Source organism: Carex rostrata, chromosome 14, assembly GCF_964058835.1.
Source record: "Carex rostrata chromosome 14, lpCarRost1.2, whole genome shotgun sequence".
Classification (NCBI taxonomy): Eukaryota; Viridiplantae; Streptophyta; class Magnoliopsida; order Poales; family Cyperaceae; genus Carex; species Carex rostrata.
The window spans coordinates 7,427,519-7,448,809 of record NC_135931.1 but is presented as its reverse complement, the minus strand read 5'-3'; the positions used below and the strand labels follow the sequence as shown (position 1 = coordinate 7,448,809).

The 21,291-nt window shown below is 32.6% G+C and overlaps 2 protein-coding genes across 4 annotated transcripts; one reads left to right on the top strand and one right to left on the bottom strand.

Moving 5' to 3' along the window:
- Nucleotides 1–576: 576 nt before the first annotated feature.
- Nucleotides 577–5,467, bottom strand: LOC144565367 (tropomyosin). 3 transcript variants are annotated; one of them, XM_078315100.1, is made up of 11 exons: nt 5,316–5,467; nt 5,146–5,232; nt 4,342–4,475; nt 3,676–3,734; nt 3,054–3,108; nt 2,407–2,494; nt 2,236–2,276; nt 1,848–1,961; nt 1,303–1,350; nt 1,102–1,221; nt 577–757 (listed from the first exon to the last, which is right to left on the bottom strand). In XM_078315100.1, the coding sequence occupies exons 1-11, from the start codon at nt 5,362–5,364 to the stop codon at nt 689–691; spliced, it is 864 nt and encodes a 287-aa protein (XP_078171226.1). In that variant the 5' UTR covers nt 5,365–5,467; the 3' UTR covers nt 577–688. The 3 variants fall into 3 exon arrangements, with proteins under 3 accessions (XP_078171226.1, XP_078171227.1, XP_078171228.1); XM_078315101.1 differs by lacking the exon at nt 1,303–1,350; XM_078315102.1 differs by lacking the exons at nt 3,054–3,108; nt 3,676–3,734 and having other exon boundaries at nt 5,316–5,457.
- Nucleotides 5,468–9,891: 4,424 nt separating this feature from the next.
- RPAC43 (RNA polymerase I subunit 43) lies at nt 9,892–15,486 on the top strand. The gene is made up of 9 exons (XM_078314919.1): nt 9,892–10,152; nt 10,655–10,840; nt 11,443–11,572; nt 12,162–12,242; nt 12,994–13,175; nt 13,725–13,820; nt 14,122–14,215; nt 14,765–14,878; nt 15,229–15,486. The coding sequence occupies exons 1-9, from the start codon at nt 10,033–10,035 to the stop codon at nt 15,330–15,332; spliced, it is 1,107 nt and encodes a 368-aa protein (XP_078171045.1). The 5' UTR covers nt 9,892–10,032; the 3' UTR covers nt 15,333–15,486.
- The last annotated feature ends 5,805 nt before the right edge of the window (nt 15,487–21,291 follow it).

Here is a 21,291-nt window from a genome sequence, read left to right as displayed (position 1 = left end):
TTCTAATTTTTGTACACGTTGAACAACAATTTCGAATTTAAAAAAAAAAGTTGAAGGAGAAAGATAATGACGGGAAGAAGGATTATTAAGGATTTAAAATCAGGGAAGGAAATGATTTTTGGGGTGTGAGTTTTTTGACGGAAGAGAAGAATCTATGGGACTGATTTTTACAACAGAAGTAACTTTCCTTTCCTTTTATTACTTTTATATTAATTAAGATAAAAGAGAAAAGTTAAGGGACAAAATTGGTATTTAGAGAGAAATTTTTTCTTAGCTCTCAAAATTTCAAATGTCGCCCTCAATATAGCACTCCCCATAGTTAAATTCAACTAATAAGAAGGTGAATCCAACATTTTGGTATCACCTGCTTTTCAAAAATCTATTTTATAAATCGAACCGTACAGTTAAAACAAACGGATCATATTCATTTAAAAAAGGGCCTTCTAAATGCATCCATCCGATCTGTTCATAACTTCATATAAAAGAATAGAGCCTTATTCTTTTCTTTTGGAAAAGTTGGATACGGACTAGCGCCTGAAAGGGGTTAAACAGGCAGCATTTAGAATTGAAACAGATCATTAATTCTTCATTTGACCTTCCTACTGTATACATGTCAAGATGCAACTAATGCCATCATTGGCCGGTAATATAAAGAGATGACCATGCCTTCTCATTAGCCTACATATTGTTAGCTTCCTCTTTTAAGTGATACCTCGTAATGCACACCACAATTACACGTCACACCACAAGAAACCTCCTGCAAATATTAAAAGTACAATGGAAAGGTCAATTTTGTGCAACCGTTTCCATTATACAATGGGACCCCTTTGCCCTCCATTTTAATTTAACTGGGAGACTTCCTATTGAACTAAGTAGCAATCCAACAAACAAAAGACTAATTAACTCTCCCTTGTGCAGTCAAGCATCATTCAATCAAATTCTGGTCCACTAATCCCTAATTTATGAAATTATGCCTTAACTAAGCATTAGTTAAAGCCCACATCATCAGTTTTGTACCCAATATAAAATAAGTTGAAAGCAAGTCAATAGACGAAAGCAAAACAACAAAACTATGAGTAGAGGTGCAGTTAACATAGATACCTTGAGCACATTAATGCGGTCTTGAAGAGATTGGATGTATTCCACTTCTCCAGCTTTGTCACTTGAGAGAGCTCTTTGTTCTTCCTCCAAAGCATTCAATTCCATCTCAGCAAGGTTGTGCTTGTGCAAAGAAATACAAAGTCAATAATGAAATGAAATAATAAGGCAAACCGTTAGTATAGAACAAGATTTAACACATACAGGCATAGCTTCCATTAGCTGCTTCTCTTGATTTAAAAGCTCTCTGTTCTGTTTCAGAGATTTTGGTTTATATCAGCATCAATAATATAATTAAAGGATTAGCACAGTACATGTTTGCCCCGAACCCAGCTGGTATGCGGTAAGGCCTTCTATAATTTTTAAGTTTTTGGTTTTTTAAGTTATTTTTTGTAGTAGGTGAATGGCCTACTATAATTTCATTTAATAAATAAAAAGAGCTACAGGGTGAGTTATGTACATGTGTGGGTATGGTTTTCTGAAGTTATTTTATCACACACAAATTAACCTCAATTCAAGCAATTGGGCAATGAGACAACAACATAAATTAAATTGTGCATTATAAACAAAATCACCAGCTGGCATTACTGACTCCGAAAGAGATTGAAATGGTAAACTCTCTGCCCTGACTTGAATGATAGGAAATACCATCCAATGGCTGCATCATGGCATAATAGTAAATAATAGTAACAAAAACCAAAAACCAAAAAACAAAACAGAGTAAAGGAGGTAAAACAATATATGCTTACCTGGAGAGTTTCAGAGACAAGTGCGGATCTTTTTGCTTCCAATGCTTCCATTTTCTGTTTTGTAAGCTCCATTTGCAATTTGAAGCCCTTTTCTTTTTCACAATTTTGAGTTTGCTGCCAGAAAGAAAAATACTTTCTGAAGGAATATTTCCAGAGAAGTTCTAAAATAATAAGACACGTGCTTGTCTCAACAAACCTCAAAATACCAAGCTATTGGTCTTTCTCCATTTATTAAAAGAGGACAGCAAAGTTATTTTCATCATTTCAGGCAGTGCACATATTATTACTAGGTTCGTATGCATAATATATTGAAGATTTACATGTATGTGCAACTATCCCAGTTTTTATTTACAGATGAACATAAATAGAAGATATCCAAAGATGATACCGTTTCCTTTGATTTCCCTTCATTTGCAAAACCATAGCCCCCTGACAAACAAGCATGCATGTCATACTCTATCATACAAAAATTATAGAATAACAAAAAACACTAACTTTAATGCCTTGAAGTATACATTTTGTAAGTCGTAACAAGTGAAAATAATGGTTTTAAATGTACCTTCAACATGGCTTTTTTTGCATGGAGACTCCTCACCCTGTAATAATAGCTCACCTTGTCTTGACATCTTATGCTTGTTTATCCATTCCTAAAATTAGAAGGCCGGAAAAAGAAGTAAAGACAAAAAGTAAAATAGTAACACTAAAGATTGAAATTAAAAAAGGAAAAAGAAAAAGAAAGAGAGAGAGAGAGAGAGAGAGAGCGAGGGTGGTATGAAACACTCTCAAGTACCAGCAGGTTTGTTTATCAACACCAGCCAGGTACATGCCAGTTAATGTATTAACATGTTGGGTATAACATTGTGTTATTCATATAAAGCCTGAACTAAGTCCTAAAATCATTAAATGACCCTAAACAAACTCTTACCAGATGAAAATTGCTTTGATGTCAACCAGTACAAGCTTAGGGATGACCGACAAGTACAGCACTGATATGCTGCGTTACCTATCCTTGCAAGTACTGAGACCAAAGGCCGAAATATTTGCTGGATTGATATCTTTGTTTATCTTTTTTCCTGAGTTCTCAATTCAATCTTTGTTCGTGATGTCTGACTTTTGTAGGATTTCAATGAAGGAACCAACAGGGAAAACTTGGCCGTGTGGTAATAATTATTATCAAAACTGGCTCAGAACAAATAAATATCTGACCTCTTGGTCTTTGAGCTTTGCAACAAAGTTCTCTATCGTATTTGCGTAGTATGATCTATACCAAAACAAGAAAACAAAAAAGAATGAACATTGAATGTTATAATTTAGGTAATAGTAACAACAGTACTCTAGGAGATAGAAATTATAGTAGAACAATTTGAAGATTGCACCAATACTTTGGTGTGATACTATGTACGACCTAGTACCGATACTAGTCAATAGGCATTCCTGGTATATGTTATGTCCTAACAAGGCATGTAACAGTGCAGCATCCCGTTCAAAGGAAATAATAATCCAGATCTACTTGTAGAAAGACATACCAAAAAACAAGTACTGCCAAACCGACAGTGCATTGTCAGCAGTACTGGTACAAAAGCTTTAAGCAATATTATCTTTTCACGTAAAGTACATTCATAACCCATATAGAGTAGCAATGGAAAAGTGAAACAATTAATTAAGCATTTGTCTTATATTGATACCAGAATTTATTACGTTGGTGATCTTACATTGGTTTGTAACTTGCTGCATAATGTAGATTTGGTACTTGAATTTAAAGATGTATTTGTCAGACAGCACTGCAGTATATAAAAGAATCATGGGAGAGTGTAGAACTTCATTATACCTTTTTGCATTAAGCTTTTCTGAAATGGTATTAATTTCTTGGTGAAGAAGATCTAGTGTCTGCGGAAAAAGCAACAAAAATATTTGCCGATGACTATCTCAAAAATTATGACAATCAGCTCAAAAATATGAAACTCAGTGATAAACTTCATAGGTGAATTATTAGTCAATACAGATCTGTGATATGTGAAAATCAGAAGTAACGTTTCTTAGTACATCGAAGTGTTTAAATATGGATCGTTCATCTTTTAAATTATGAGATGAAGGGGAAAACTCATATTAAATGTCATAAATATTTGTATGATGATCTATAAATGATATAGAACGTATTCCAATAATAGCATTTCAAGTTTAAATATAATTTACAGTCAGGGTCAGATTTAATATCATTGGATCGTAACCATAGAAATGAATATATACAAAGATAAGTTTGAGTCTAACATCACAAATCATTGCCTATTCAATTTCACTGAAGTATTGGATATTTCAGAGTTTTATATCCGTGCCCTAAGGAACGACAGGTTCCGGAATACGCTTAATTTAAGGTGACATCACGATCCAGATAACACAATTTCAATTTAATTTATTTCATTACTGTACGAATTTGTTGAACTTTTACCTCAACAGAACCCTAACTAAATTTAAAGAGAAGAGTGAGAAAGAGAACCTGCTTGAGAGTTGAGCATTCAGTCTCTAAAGAGATAATTTTCTTTTGCTTCTCAGTTATCTCCCATTCAACCTTGTTCTTTTCCTTAACCATCTCTCCTGTCTCTGCACTTACTTTGGCAACCTCTGATCTCACTATAATTAATCAACCACCATTAAGCAGGTCATGTTGGATCAATTGTTGTTTTTGTACGTAGTAAGTCAAGTATATGCACATGAAAGCTTAAAGGAAAGATTGAACTGCATCAAAATTTCAGCCGACTTTACAATACCAATTAACCTGATAATTAAATTACATAGTCCATGATGAATTAAGCATGAATGACCCTGGCCTGTGCTAATATTTATTGATAGAATTAGAACCATTGCTCTCAGTTTACCCTCAAGATTTAAGGTGCATTTTTCTCCTTAATTGGTAAGTCATTTTATTTCACTTACTAGCAGGAGGAGCTAGACTTTCAAGCAATGAGGGTCAAACGTGAATGGAGGTCAACATATAAAATTTTCATGCTGCGAATGGGGTCAATTTTACACAATCCGTAGCGTTTTACTCTCAAATCATATAGAAAAGAAGGCACAAGTAAAAAAAATTGGAAAAAAAAGCTGCTTACTAGTATCCCAATACTAATTAACCTGGATATATAGAATTTCTGGAACTCAATGCAAGTTGGAGGCAGGGGAGAGATCTTTCTTATGCAATGATGATTCAGTGTGAAATTATTGTCTCGAAGCTCCATGCAAATAAGGTTGTCAATGATATATCCCCAGAGAAAAATAAAATATGAGTATGAAAAACAAAGAATACCTAGATTGAGATCATTCTCTAGAGTTTCAATCGCAGTCCTTTGCCTCTGCTCCTCAGCTGATCTCTTGGATGTCTCATCCTCAGCATCTAGAGAGAGAGAGAGAAGGTCAAAAGATCGAAAAAGGAAGAGACAAGATCGAATTAAGGTAGCGAACGAGCGAGAGAAACACCTTTTATGTAAGATCTGAACGACTTCAGGTTTTCCAAATACTCCTCCATGTTTGATCGGAGATTGAGAAACTACTGTCTCTGAATTGCGAGCTTGTGTGTTTTCGTATATGTGTATGCTTGCGGGAGCGAGGGAAAATGGAACTTCCCCGCTATGTGTGATTTCACTGACAGTTCTCTGTTTTTTCCGAATTAGTATACCTAAGGTAACACAATATTTATGTTTGGATCTGGACCGTCCAATCGGAATCCGCACGACTATTAAAGCAGCCCGAGCATCCAAAACCTTCACTTCAATAGCGCTTTCTACGGATTCGCAGCTTAAAGTGCGCGAATTCGCATCCTCTGAGATCTCATATTTTGTGTGACTCTTTGGAAAATCTCAACCGTTGTAATACGTTCTGCGCGAATCTTAAAGCTCAAATAATACTGGGTCCCCACGTCACCCCCGAATAGCCACCGGACACGTCGATCACGCAAAATATGAGATATCTCAGAGGATATGCACTGCGCCAGCTTGAGGAAATAGTAAAGGAGTGAATCCAAACAAAAATATTATGTTGAGGAGGGTTCAAATGCCTCCATTTTTTGTGCCTCCATCGTGCTTCCTTTTTTTAAAACTTTAATAATTCAAAATTTAAAACTTAAAAATCAAAATAAAATCGTTGGATATGATCTACATCATTTTATCTATGCACATGTAAAAAATTATGACATTTCAATTTTATTTTGATTGTCATCAAGAGCTTGTAAAAAATGCACTAATTTGGATGATTTCTAGACGTTTATTTTTGAACTTATTGATTCACATAAAAACAAAATTGAAATGTAATAATTTTTTATGAGCACATAGAGAAAATAACATAGATCACATCTAACGGTTTTATTTTGACTTTTAAGTTTTAAATCTTGAGTTATTAAAGTTTTAAAAAATGGAGGCACGATGGAGACACAAAAAATGGAGGCATTTGAACCCTCCTCTATTATGTTACCTCAGAGGATAAAAACTTGGAGCTGTCGTTGTCATCCAATATCTCCTTCACGCTTCGATTAAAAAATACAAAATTCATAAAATTTATTTATAGAATTCACCTCGTCTCTCCTGATCTCTCCTCTCTCTCTCAAATTCTATTGTTTTGAAATAAATAATAGTTGCGGCCTGATCCAATCACCCTTCCTCGTTTATTTTCCTCTTCTCTCCTTCTCATTAATTACTAACTACTAATTACTAATAAGATTGTTCTAAGTATATAAAAGCATCTACATCTCTGAAAGATGATGTAGAAATATTAAAAATCAACTGAGTTTCTAAATAACTGTTTAATCATTTTTAGAAATTAATTAAGGCCTCTAAATTTTTTAACTCTTATATTTCTAAATTAATTTTACAGTTTCTATTAAGTCACGTCAGTAACAAATTAAAAAGAAGAAATAATTTGAGTTAATCATTTGATCAGCATAGAGTTTCTAAACAGTTTCTTAATAAGAAACTTTACTGTATAGTTTCTAAATAAGTTCTCTCACATCTTTGGATTAGAAACCGTCACATCAGATTAGAAACTCTAATAGTTTCAGGGATGTAGATGCTCTAAAGACTTCTACAAGGAGGTTGAGTTCTAACAAGTGAGAAAATTTGAAAGCGAAACTAAAAAATTTAGATAAGAGAGCTGAAACATAAAATGTTTATACGATGAAATTTGAATTCAAATCTCCAATCTTATTGTCTTAACCACTAAATTAAAAAAAACACATATATTATTTTATAAAGATGACTGAATTATATAAAAACTTTTATAAAAGATAATCAATTAAATTTTAGTATACATAACTAAAAATTAAAAACCATAGAGGTAACTAAGAACCTTTTAACTTACACTAAAATCTGTCTATGTGAGACATCAACAAGAGATTGTAGATTCATAACCGACTACTAATTATAATGAGATTTCAACACATGCTCAGATTAGTAACAAGAAACAAATTAAGCGACCCCTATAAAATTTATCTGAGTTAGATCTCAGATCTCAGACGGCCATTTTTATTAATAACTCAAAATAAAAAGTGAATTTTAAAAATAACCCCGCATTCTATTTTTTTTCAAAAATGACCAAACCGCCCGGCACACGGGCGGTCTCTTCGGAGACCAAACCGCCCCCCCACGGGCGGTCTCCTAGGGACCAAACCGCCGCCCTCACGGGCGGTCTCCTTTTTTTTTTTTTTTTTTTTTTTTTTTTTTTTTTTAAGAGATCTGAGTATTTTGATTTAAATAATTTTGTGAAGAAAAAGTTTTATTGTTTAGAGTGTATATGCCAAAAAAAATTGTATATATGTATATGTGCATATGTATATGTGTATATGTGTATGTGTATATGTGGATATGTATATGTGTATGTGTGTATGTGTATATGTATATATGTATATGTGTATGTGTATGTATATGTGTATATGTGCATATGTATGTGTATATGTGTATATGTATATTAGTATCTTATTAACGATATATAACTATATAATTAATATGTTATATTATTAATATATTAAATAATTATTATAATAATATTATAATATTTTATAGTTATTATTAACATATTAATATTATATAATTAGTATCTTATTATTAATAATTATTATTAATATATAATTATATAATTAATACCCTATATTGTTAATATATTAAATAATAATTATAATAATATTATAACATATTAATATTGTATAATTAATATTTTCTTATTCATAATTATTATTAATATGTTATATTGTTAATATATTAAATAATTATTATAATAATATTACAATATATTACAGTTGTTATTAATATATTAATATTATATAATTAGTATCTTATTATTAATAATTATATAATTAATAATTATAATAATATTACAATATATTACAGTTGTTATTAATATATTAATATTATATAATTAGTATCTTATTATTAATAATTATATAATTAATAATTAATATTCTTAATATAGTAAATTATTATTATAATAATATTATAATATATTATAGTTGTTATTGATATATTGCTTCCGATGGAATTTACTTGCAAAAAAAAGTATGCATATTTTTTTTCTAAAATATTGATATACATTTTAATTTTGTTTTTACGTGAATCAATAAGTTAAAAAATCAACGTCTAGAAACTATCCACCGATTTTTTTATTTATTCCGGATTTAGGAACCAATTTCCGGAATTTTTTTTTTTCGGAAATTGGTATGGAAACCGGAAAATTTTTTTCCAGTTTGGGTAGTTTTGGAAATAATCAAGAGGCTTGGTTAGTTTTTTAAATTTATATATTTTTTTGGATATAAATAAAAAAAATCAACGTCTAGAAATTATCCACATTAGTACATTTTTTATAAGCTCTTGATGACAACCAAAACAACATTGAAATGCCGTCATATACATATACACATATACACATATACATACACATACACATACACATATATACATATAGACATATACACATACACATATCCACATATACACATACACATATACACATACACATATGCACATATACATATATACAATTTTTTTTGGCATATACACTCTAAACAATAAAACTTTTTCTTCACAAAATTATTTAAATCAAAATACTCATATCTCTTATAAAAAAGAAAAAAAAAAGAAAAAAAAAAGGAGACCGCCCGTGGGGGGGGGCGGTTTGGTCTCCGAGGAGACCGCCCGTGTGCCGGGCGGTTTGGTCATTTTTGAAAAAAAATAGGATGCGGGGTTATTTTTAAAATTCACTTTTTATTTTGGGTTATTAATAAAAATGGCCGGATCTCAGATGTACACTAGACATTAAAGTACAAATTATATTTTGGAAGACATAAATAACAAACAATACAAAATCGAAAACAATGTCTAATACAATTGATCAAGACGACGATTGAAATCACTAATACATGAACCCGACTTCATTATTTGGTGTGTTGTAAGGAGTCGATTCTGATCAGGACGGCTGTGATCTATCCGGAATTCATATCAGTACCTTAATTTTTGTTTAAATAAAAAAGAGGAGGAATCCATTTAGATTTTTTTTTTTGTGACATCGAATTACACTATACATTTTCAAAATTCAAACAGTCAATATAAACTGTTCAACATGGTGGATATATTAAATTGTGCTTGCATATCAAATTTTACATTTTTTTTTGAATTTTTTTACCATTTATTAAGATGAGTACAAAAATTCAATGGTATGAAAATAACGATTTTGTAAAATATTTAATAAATAGTAAAAAAGTTCGAAAAAATATAAAATTTGATATGTAAGCACATTTTAATATACTCATCATGTTGAACGGTTTAGAACAACTGTTTAACTTTAAAAACTTAAAAAAATATAAAATGTAATTCAGTGATACTAAAAAAAAATATATGTGGATCCCTCCTCATCAAAAAATGTACCTTAATTTGTAATTCTGAATCAGATCCGTTCGTTATATATTACAGGTTTGGACTCTACTGATCCGGATTCTAATCGGACGGTCTAGATTAAAACTCGAACGAGGTGCATTTACCTCAGAGGATCCAGACTCCTCAACCCGAACGCATTAGGTGATTTGGGTCCTCCAGCGCAAAATGGCGCATTTCTAAAACCCTATTCCACGAAACAAACCTCACCCTCCAAAACCCTAGCCTCCCCAACCCTCTGCCCATCTTCTCGCTGCGCGCGCGAGCGTCTTCTCCAATTAGAAATGTCTAACGGGCGTCGTACGTCAGCTCTTAGCATGCCTGATGTTCCCATGGGGAAGCTTCCAGACCATCTCGAGGTACAGCGCACCCGGGTGGTTTGCAAAGCCGATGCGCCGATTAATGTAATGAGGTTTTGGTTTTGCTTTCTTTCGTTTTTCGTGCTTTATGCATGCTTCCTATTTTATTTTTTTTCTGAACTCAACGACTCTTCTATCGGTGAATGAAAGGCAATTATCTGGGGGTATCAATGGGCCTTTACGAAATATGCGGAACTGATTACAATTTAAATATAATTTTTTTTACCAGCCATGCTCATTTTCTTCCAATATCTATACTTTCCCATACTTAAATATCTTACTGTTACCAAATTCATGATTATTTTGTTTACATCGAAGATTTCAATTTAGATTGGTACTGCAAAATTCTTGTGGTCCATGCCACTGCTTTGCCCATGAAACACTGAACTTTCAGCAAAGCATTTATTATCCTGAATTAGGTTTTCTTTTACCTTAATTATGTAATACTGGATTAAATAAAATCAGAAATTTGCACAATACTTCGGTTTTTTGGTATTATTTTTATACTGGCTTTTAAAAACTCATTTTTTTCCCCTTGTATCAAAAGACGGAAGGTATCCAATACTCTGGGGCTTATGCAGCAATGGGAGTAGACAACAGCAAGCCCCTGGATATGTTTCAGAGGGATTTTAAAATTGATGTAATTCGTCTTACTGAGGATGAGATGGAGTTCGACATGATTGGAATTGATGCCGCCATTGCTAATGCTTTTAGGAGAATCCTAATTTCCGAGGTATAACTTTTTCAGCCATGCAATGTTCCTTTTTATGCTTTTGAATCTTGATTTGGAAAGACCGCCACTTGTCAGTTCTTTGTATGACCGAGGAATTAGTTTTCATAATATAAACTTTGTTTGATATATTTGATTGATGACAAGGCTTAGTGCCTGCCTCATTTTCACACACACACAAACACACATATAGAGAGAGAGAGTTAATGGGGCGGTAGCACAGTTGGCTAGGAAAAAGTCCTAGGACCGTTGGATACCCAAAGGTCGAGAGTTCAAGCCCCTCTCACCACTTGGCAGCCTCTGCGAAGATTTCAAGAGAGAGAGAGAGAGAGAGATGTGTAGCACTTGACAGCCGCTGTCAAGTTTTCAAGAAAGAGAGCAGAAAAACCTTTTTTTTGGATCCTTTCTATCTGACAAGTTCAATCACTTCAACCCACAGTCCTAGTTGCCCTTGATTGGCCTTGAACCCTGTACCCAGTACAGGAAATTCAATCACCTGTTTGGTACTGATTAGTTCGTGACATGGGTACTGTTGATTCTGGTTTCTAAATGTGTCAGATCTTTTTCATTTTCTTATTGTTGTCATTTATATTTTTGTTCAAAAGGTGCCAACAATGACAATAGATAAAGTATTTATGGTGGATAACACATCTCCTATAGTGGATGAGGTGCTAGCTCACCGGCTTGGTCTTATCCCTCTAGATGCAGATCCCAGACTCTTCGAATATATGTCAGGTTTTGATTTTTTTTTCCCCTGTTAATTTTTTTAATTTTCCTCATTTAAGCTTTTTAATATTACTGACTTAAAACACATGAAACTACCATTTTGTATCTGATGAACATTTCTTACATTGTTTTGTTTGTCGACATCCTATATTTTGTTTATTGTTTTCATGGTTTGTTTAAGCAAAATAGCCAACACCACATATTGAAAGGAAACAGAGTTTTCTTAAGAACAATAGATATTGAAATATTCTAGTCAATTTCTGACAAAAGTTATTATTGTTAAAGTGCTAATGGTGCAAAGATGGTTGTTTCTTTCTTTCCTTTCCTTTGTTTGTGTGTGTGTGAGGGGGGGATCACAATTCGAAACTAATTTGCCACAAAATATACTATAATTATTGTAGTTGTACCATTATTCTTTGATTTGCTTTGAAAGGCGAGTACTCAAGACACCCAGAATAAATAAAATAGAACAAAAAAAAAAACAAATTAAACATGAGAGGTTGGGTTATTGATTTGCTTTTATGTTACTGCACAATGATTAATTTTCATTTTGTACTGAACTGTGAATATTTTATCATTGGCTCTTCTTGTGCTGCAGAACATGATGTACCAAATGAAAGGAACACCATAGTGTACAGATTGAATGTCTCTTGTGAAAAGGGTTCACCACGACTTACAGGTATATTCTTATGTTGTTCTCTTGAGGTCTTGCGATTTAGTGTAAGATCTATGTTGTTATGTCATAATGATACCGGTTCGTCGAGCCTTTGGTTTGAGCCCAAATTTCTTTCTAAATGAATCTTGCACGCCAAATCATCTCTAGATGAGGTTGTTTCTTTAAGTGTGGTTCTTCAAAGAGTTATGTCTGCACTGAAATTTGTTTTGCTATTGTAAGCCATTTTATTGGGTCATGGTGACTCTCATGAAGAAAAAGGGTTGCCTCTAGTTGTAGGTGATTATAAATGGCAGCATATGAGCCATTGTAAGGTATCAAAATACCATTTGTTATATATTCTATTTTCCTTCTTTGTTATGTTCTCCATAACCTTAACTACAGTATAATATTCTGTATTGTTGTGAGTGCCAGTATTCTTATTGGCGTTGTTGCTTTTGCTGTTCCTAGTTGTTTTTCGTTTTCAATATTAAATTTTCTTCAATAATGTTTTCTGACTTAATGATTCCAAAACATGAGTACAGTCCCAAATTGTTATGGCAGTTTCTGGTAAGTTTGAAACCAAATTTTTTTAACAGAGCCAAATCAAGTCATATTTCAACTGATTTCTTAGTAAGTTCTGATCTTCTTAGTTTGTTTTGATCTTCTTAGTAAGTTCTGCCTTGACTTCAGTAAAGGATCTGTTACTAGTTTAAGTTGTATGGAATGTTAATCTTTGATTCTAACTTTTCGACCCGTTTTTATTATACGTGAACAGTTAAATCAGATCAATTAGAGTGGCTACCAGATGGCAGTAAATTGCATGAAGTTGCTCCTAGCTACCCTGGAGAACAACAAAAGACCTACACTTCCTTCAGTGGTAGCCAACTGGAAGTTAGCAAGAGGGCCCTTGGTGTCAAGCACAAAGATATAACTATTGCCAGATTGGGGCCGGGACAAGTCAGTACTTTGAACCTTTATTTATATTATGATTCACAACATTGTTGTATGATACTATGATTATCATTACCTTTTGTTTTTAGTAATGAGACAAGACCTCGAAGTTTATTTGTTACATTAGATGCATTGTTTCTTATGGAATAATTGCATACATCATGAATATATGAATTTTTCTAAGCTGATGTACATTGTCCCTCCACTATAAAGGTAACCAAACCTACTCCTTCCTGCGTTATGTGTATAGAGGCTGACATAAAAGGAAGATGCTATGGCAATGCTTTTTGCACTAGATGGGGAGGGAGAATTACAGAGGAACTTCCAAGCTCTGTAGTTCTACGCTTGACATATAATATGTTTTAGGGGTTTACATTATATTATTATTTTGAAGAAGTCTATATGATATTTTTGAAGTTTAGCTGAATTTTGCTTGGAATTGTTTTTGTTTTTGACACACATGTGAGAATTTCTGTATGAAGCCCAATCAGGAAAAAGGAAACATAACACAGACACACACAAATACAGTAAGTTGCCAATCATCTTTAATTGCAGACAATAGAGTTGGAAGCTCATGCAGTGAAGGGTATAGGGAAAATGCATGCCAAGTGGTCTCCAGTTGCTACTGCTTGGTATCGAATGCTTCCTGAGGTTTACTTTTTGCCTTTTTTTCCATTTTCCATTTTTCTGTTTATTGTGTATATTTTTTTTATTGTTTAATTCTCTTGAAGCCACACAATCTTTCAGTTAAATAAGCCTTTTTCTATTTTTCTAGCCGTTTTGTCTTCTTTTCCTGTTTCATTGGAGGTCTCTTCTCAATTGGGTATTGGTTATTGCTGTGCTTAAACCTTTTTGATACAACAACTGAAGCAATCAACTATTGTTCTTCTTTTTTGTATAAATGAAGTTAATTAATTTGCATGAATCAACTGCTGGTGCAATTTATCTGTAGGTTATCTTGCTGAAAGAAATAAAAGGGGAAGAAGCAAAGAAGCTAGTCAAGAAATGCCCTGTTAAAGTTTTTGACATTGAAGACCTTGGAAATGGTATCCGTTTCATTAATTTGTCAGATTGCTATGTTCTTTTGTGTCTGGGGGCAAATCACACCCAAATTCAGATAGATGTTGAATGTTTCTGATAAGTTCAAACCACGCGCACAGATGTTTTGGGCTATTTGCATATGACACCTAGTATATTCTGGGCCAAGTAGAAAGTGACATGGAATTAATTGAATTAGTCCATGTATAACCAAAAAGCTCTATATAAGCTTGTTTATGAAAATAATAGTTTATTTCTTTGTCCGTTAATGCAAAACCTAAATCCAGCTTATAATTTGTTGTGTGGGAATTGTCAAATATTAACAGCGTCAAGTATCTCTTCTGCCCTTACAATCCAATTGTTTGAATTCATATGCATTTAAAATAAAATGTTTAAACCAGCGTCAAGTAAAAAAAGCAAAGAGTTCCATCATTTCCTAAGAAGCTGTCAAATAAAAAACTTATGGCATTATTCGCAGGAGCTGTCAAATAAAAAACACACTTTCATGGGCTTGTATCATTGGGTTTTGAACATCTGTAGCACTTTTTTGTTAACAGGAGAGGAAAGGGCAGTTGTGAAGAGCCCACGGGCATGCACCCTTTGTAGAGAATGCTTGCGAGGTGAGAGTGAAGAACAAATTGAGCTGAGGCGTGTTAGAGATCACTTTATCTGTATGTTTCTTTCGTTTACCTATTTTGATGCCATTGCCTTTCTGGTTCCATACTAATCTAAGCCTTTTTATTCCCTGGTTGTGTTCAATTGTATTTTTCCTTTTGGCTTAGTCTATTTATTCAGTTCTGCACTCATGGTTTGGTTTACTGGTACTTTCTTTTGCCCTGGGGGGCTTGCAATAATGGCCATGGTTGTGTCGTTTGGCACATCCTGAACTGTTATGATGGTTTATGGTACCTAACTGTATTTGTTTAACAACTCGTCCCTCATCTGTTCCCTTTGTATTACTTCGGTTGATTTGGTACTTGGTCTGTTGAATGATATTTTATAATCTCTCTTTCTGTCTCAGTTACAATTGAATCAGCATCAGCCCTACCTCCAGAAGTACTTTTCAAGGAAGCAGTTGAAGTACTACAAGAAAAGTGTAGTAGGGTCATATCTGAGCTTTCTTAGCATTATTTCAAATCTTTAGGGCAATTAGTAAAATATTGTAAGAATTTTGTTTTATTATAATTGTACCAGCCTATTATAGTAGCATACCATGTGTTTGAGTTTAATCTCAAGGACAATCTGGTTGGCTTCAAATGAAGAAATTGAATTGTTGAGTTTTCTAATATCTTCAACTTAAAAAGCTTTTTTTTATGGTCCAGAATCTTCTGATTCGATGAACTTTCTACCTATCGAAACAAGAGGAGGGTTCAAATGCCTCCATGTTTTTGTGCCTCCATCTCTCTCCATCATTTTCAAAGTTCAAACAGTCGATCCGAACCACTCAATTTAACCTCCATACTAAAATATGTTTGGAGACCAAATTTTATATTTTTAGGAATTTTTTTACTATTTTTTTAGATAAGTACAAAAATACTGTTTTTAGATGGTTCAGATTTACTGATTTTGTACCTATCTAAAAAAATAGTAAAAAAATTCCTAAAAATATAAAATTTGGTCTCCAAACATATTTTAGTATGGAGGTTAGGTTGAGCGGTTCGGATCGACTGTTTGAACTTTGAAAATGATGGAGAGAGATGGAGGCACAAAAACATCCGCATTTGAACCCTCCTCTCGAAACAAATAGTATAAAGATTAAAAAAAAATGTAAAATTTGGTGTTCAAGCATATTTTGATATGGAGACCATGTTGAACGGTTTGATTTGATTGTTTGAACTTCAAAAACTAATATTAAGTATATTAGCTGGATTTTATTATGTCATAATTTTTGTATTTATACATATAACTATATAATTTGAGTGAGTCTATGGTACTATGCATATCACGGGTTGTTACCGTGCTGCGGCTCTATATTCGAGTTTTCAATTCCTAACGGTCAATCCGAACCGTTCATCTTGTTCTCCATATTAATATGTGTTTGGAGATCAAATTTTACATTTTTTGAAAAAATTTTACTATTTTTTTAGATATTTAGAAAATCACTTGATCTGAAAATTCTGGACCATCCAAAAACAGTGATTTTCAATAAATTTAAAAAAATAGTAACAAATTTTCAAAAAATGTAAAATTTGGTCTCCAAACACATATTAATATGGAGAACAAGATGAACGGTTCGGATCGACCGTTAGGATTTGAAAACTCGAATATAGAGTCGTAGCACGGTAACAAATCGTAATATGCATAGTACCATAGACTCACTCATATAATTTTATTATTATAATTAGATTGATTTATAATTTTTTTATTTACTAATTTATGATAAAATTAATTTATCCAATCTTATATATAGTTTTTAATTAGTAATTTATGACAAAATTGATTTATACAATACTTCATTAATAATTTATATCTTTCAAAATAATAGGATCAAAATTATAATTTTTTAATATTCTTTTGATATTAGATACATAATGTATTTGCATTATATATGTTATTAATTTATTCGTTAATTACTGTTGTTTGTCGTTACATGTTATTTTATTGAGTAAAGGTGGAATATGTCTAAGTTAATATTTAATGAGTAAGAGTAAGATACAAGTAAGACTCACTTTAAGTATGAGTATAAAAATAACTACACCCGATCCGTACTGTATTTATGCCGAAATTTTTAAATATACCATACTTTCAAAAAAAATAGACCAAACAATCACAACTTCTGAAATTTTTGATTTTTGACATGGCCGCATCCCCTAGGTGCGGCCACCCCTTCTTTTTTTCCCCATTCAAATTGAACTGCATGAAGAAGAGAAAAAAACAAAAAAACAAAAAAAAAGTGGCTGCATCCCTTAGATGCGGCCCGCAGAAAAGTGGCCGCATTTTGGGAATGCGGCCATGTCAAAATTCAAAATTTTGAGAGAAAGTGGTGATTTGATTTTTTTTTTTTTTTGTATAATGGTATATTTAAAAATTTCGGGTATTTATGACACCCCTGCTGCCCTGCATATATGAAGGCATTCGAACCAAAATCAACCAATAACCACATCAAAGAAAATAAAATAGTCCAATTTATACACACTACATAAATGTTCAGGCCCAATTTAAATAAAGTCCAAGAGTTTATCAATAGATATAATTATTTACAACATTCCAAACGAGCATAGTGGATAAGTATTACAAATAGTCATATGAAAAGGACAGACATAAATACAACTCAGTACAAGTGTTTATTCATCAGATCTATCCGAAATTTCGAATCAAATGGTTGATGACGGGAATTTAGTCAAAGTGTTGTAGAACAAGAGATAATTTTATATATATTTGAACTACGGGTATATTTTTATAATTCTTTAAAAAATATAATAATATAAGCATATTATTAAAATATGGCGAGCATAAATTGAACTTGGAGCAACTTCAACTATTCAGTATTTTAAAATCTAGTATAATTTATAAATTCAAAAAAATACCTATAAACATTTAAAGTTGAATTTTGGACTCGTCTTTATTTTAAAAAAAATTAAGCCGCTAGATACTTACACCTATTAACATTAATATTAATATTAATACTGATGGCATTCGGCTTTCCTGGATTATATGGAAACCATAGGATACTTCTCGTCTTGACCGCCCGATCTGAAATTCATCCATTAAGTTTCAAATATTACAGAGCTCAATAATAGGTCAAAATCATAGCTGATTTATCAGTGTTCTAAATAGCACACTATAGTGGCACTATAGTGTTTTTAGATCTTAACCGCTAAGCTATGGAATAAATGTTAGTTTGTAATAATCTAGAAATCAATAATACGATAGTTTATCATATAAAACTTTGTTCATAAATTGAGTGATTAATAAACTGTCATTTTGTTGCCTTGAGTATTATTGCATTTATTAAGCATTTCTTTTATTGAATAGAGTCAATAACTGGAATTGTGAAACTTCATAATATAGATGATATATATTCTTAAAAGTCTCTAATCGAGGTATTTAGCAGGAATACTAATTAACCGCTACAAGGTTAGTATGTGGATTAAAAGATGGTTAAGTTTTACAAACCATTTGACAAGAGATGTCATTTTAATCGCATAGATACATGTTCCAGGAACATGGTATTTGACAAATCCCGAATGAAACATTAAATGAAATTGTGTTTGTGTCATTAATGTTTTCATTCAGTGTTAAGTTATAAAGTATGAGGTATTCATCTTTCCTACTAAGAGATGTGTATGTGGGATTGTTACCTAATGCGGTGGATAAGAATCACATGCTTGTGATAACCTTTACCATCTAGTGAATCGTGACTAATACTATTTCATCTTTTCTCGGTGAATAGTGTTTTTTGCATAATTTCGCAGTTTACGATATTTATGGCAAAAGAAATAAACCGCTCTCTGGTTAGTCCTGGTGGATAACCGATAGAGATATCAGACGTCTGATACTCCGAGGCAAGCAGTTCCCCAGATTCGTTCTTCTCGGTCGGCTGCATTCCAATTGGAATTTGGAGACAGTGTATAAATATGTTATATTAATCTATTTAATTGGTAAGTAGATTAAAGTTTTAGAAATCAATCATGGAGTGGATCTGGAAAAAGATTAAATTGGATTTTGATGTCAAAGGAATACTGAAGATGGATCGCTTTGGAAAGTTTCCTGACAAACCTTGTTTAATCCTTGATTAAAAGATCCTTGCAATGAAAGACTGGAGATGGACCGTCTCGGTGGTCTTTCTAGCATATCATTTTAATCCACGGCTTGAGTTAGAAGTAAAATTTTTGTTTTACGGTCTTTCTGCAGCTTAAACCTAAACCGGTTTTAGCACCTCTGAAACCCAACAATAAAAGTGCATTATTTCAGCTACGATCGCTGTAGCGGTAAGAAAATGATATATAGTGTATGCCATGATGCTTAAGTTATTTTGAATAGAAAAAGATAGATAGTATATGATATTATTAGAGATATTTCGAATAGTAATTTGGACTTTGTACTGGTTCAATATGAATATTCTAATTCTTTAATTAATTTTGTATTATAGATAATGTTAATAATTAGTAGAAATATAAACTATAACTTTTAAACAAGAAATGCTATGTAGGATAATTTTCATTATAACTGAGATCAATACTATAAAAAAACATCCCTTTCAGTATTTCGTTCCTATTGGCTTAGATAATTGCAATTCAAATTCTAATTGATCAACCTTAAGCGTCTGAACATTATGGTGTGTCCATCACCATATGGACTAGGTTAGCACGCACCAAACTAAGATAGTAAAATAAAGAATAAAGTGTAGTAAAATTCAAATCAAATGCATAAGATAAATAAATGAAACTTCTAAATTAAAATCATAAGAATTCAAGATTACAAGAGAAAGACGTTGTTTAACCTCTCATGAGCAAATCAACAAAGAAAGCAAATACAAGAGACATGGTACAACAATAAAGGAGATAAACAGAATACATCTAGAAAATCTCTTTTGACCTCCAATATGTCGTCTTCTATTCCTTGACAAATTTCGCCCTCTTAACTCTTAACTCTTAACTCTAATGAAGTTTGCATATTCTAATTGGCTCCCTTAGTAAACCCTAGATCTACCATATTTATAATCTACCAAGGTATGTGCTCTTGTAGGAATGAAGAGATGAGATCTAATTTGTCCATAGTGTGTTAGTGGGGCTTAGTGGAGCATGACTGCCAAGTTACAACAGAAATTGTTGTGACTGCTGCTGTTGATTGTTATCTATACGGCTGGCACTTGGCAGTGATTGCACGCGATTGAACATTCATTTGCATGAGATTCCTGTGCTAGTCATTCTTCTTTGTTGAATTGTGCCTTTTGTACAGTTCGCTGCTCCTGAGTGATGCAGATGAATGTTCATTTGTCTGATTGAGACTTGTTGTTCAAAATGCTTCATTTTACGTTTGTTTTATCTCTAAAAACACTGAAATATGCAATTCTATCAAACCAAGTGAAAACGACAAAAGTAATCTAAAATGACTAAAATTAGATATTTATAACTCAGTATTCGACTATAATTTAAGTCAAATAATAGAGAAAAAAAATGATATATTTCAGCTCTATCACTGCATCTCAGAACTTTTTTAATTACCACCTTAATAATTCAAAAATCTGACCATAGAATTGAATTCTGCAAAAAAATATATATTACCACGTGTGCACCGTAATTGTGCAAAATCAATTTGCGCATAAAACTTTTTGGTCATTGCGCAGAATCATAGTGCGCACATATTATTTTTTTAATATTACAAAATTAACGATAAGTCTAGAATTCTGAAATATTGAGGTGAACCTGAACTTCTGCAGCATTTGTCGAAGATGTGAAACTGTTTTTTTTTTTTTAATTTGAAGCCCGTAGGCACTTGTCGAAGATGTGAACTTAAACATTGTGAAATGTTCCATGTGCAATTGTTCATCCATATTATTTTCTGACCAATAATTTATTTAATTTATTTTTCGCAAAGCCTTTTGTGTTGCTAGTTCCTGTCTTCCTGTAGCTTTACTACCCGTGCTCTACCATTACACATTTTCCTTGCCTCAAATAATCCGAAGTTGAAATTAGAGTCTTCCAGTGACAGATGGGACCCATACCTGCTAATCCAAATCCTCTGCATTAACTCAAACTCAGAGTTAATGCATCTCGGTCGTCCGATCAGGATCCGAGCAATCCAGGCCAAGGTAGAATGCACGGTCTCCTTTAATGTTCGTGTCAACATGGATCGTACGGTCCAGATTCATTCTGCATTAACTCAAAGTTTGAGTTAATGCAGAGATCACGAATTCGTTTACTACGTCTATCATCCCTTGACCTTGTGTCTGTCTCTGTCACATGAAAACCTTCATTAATTTTTTAAATAATAGTTCCTCCCTCCCTCTCTCTTTCTTCACCCCATTCGCCCCGGCCAAGAGGAATTTCATCTGTAAGAACTCGGTAAGACTATGGTTTTGTTTTTACTTTTAATTGCATACATCGTAGTTTATTGAAAAAATTTAGGTTTGTCTTTTTTA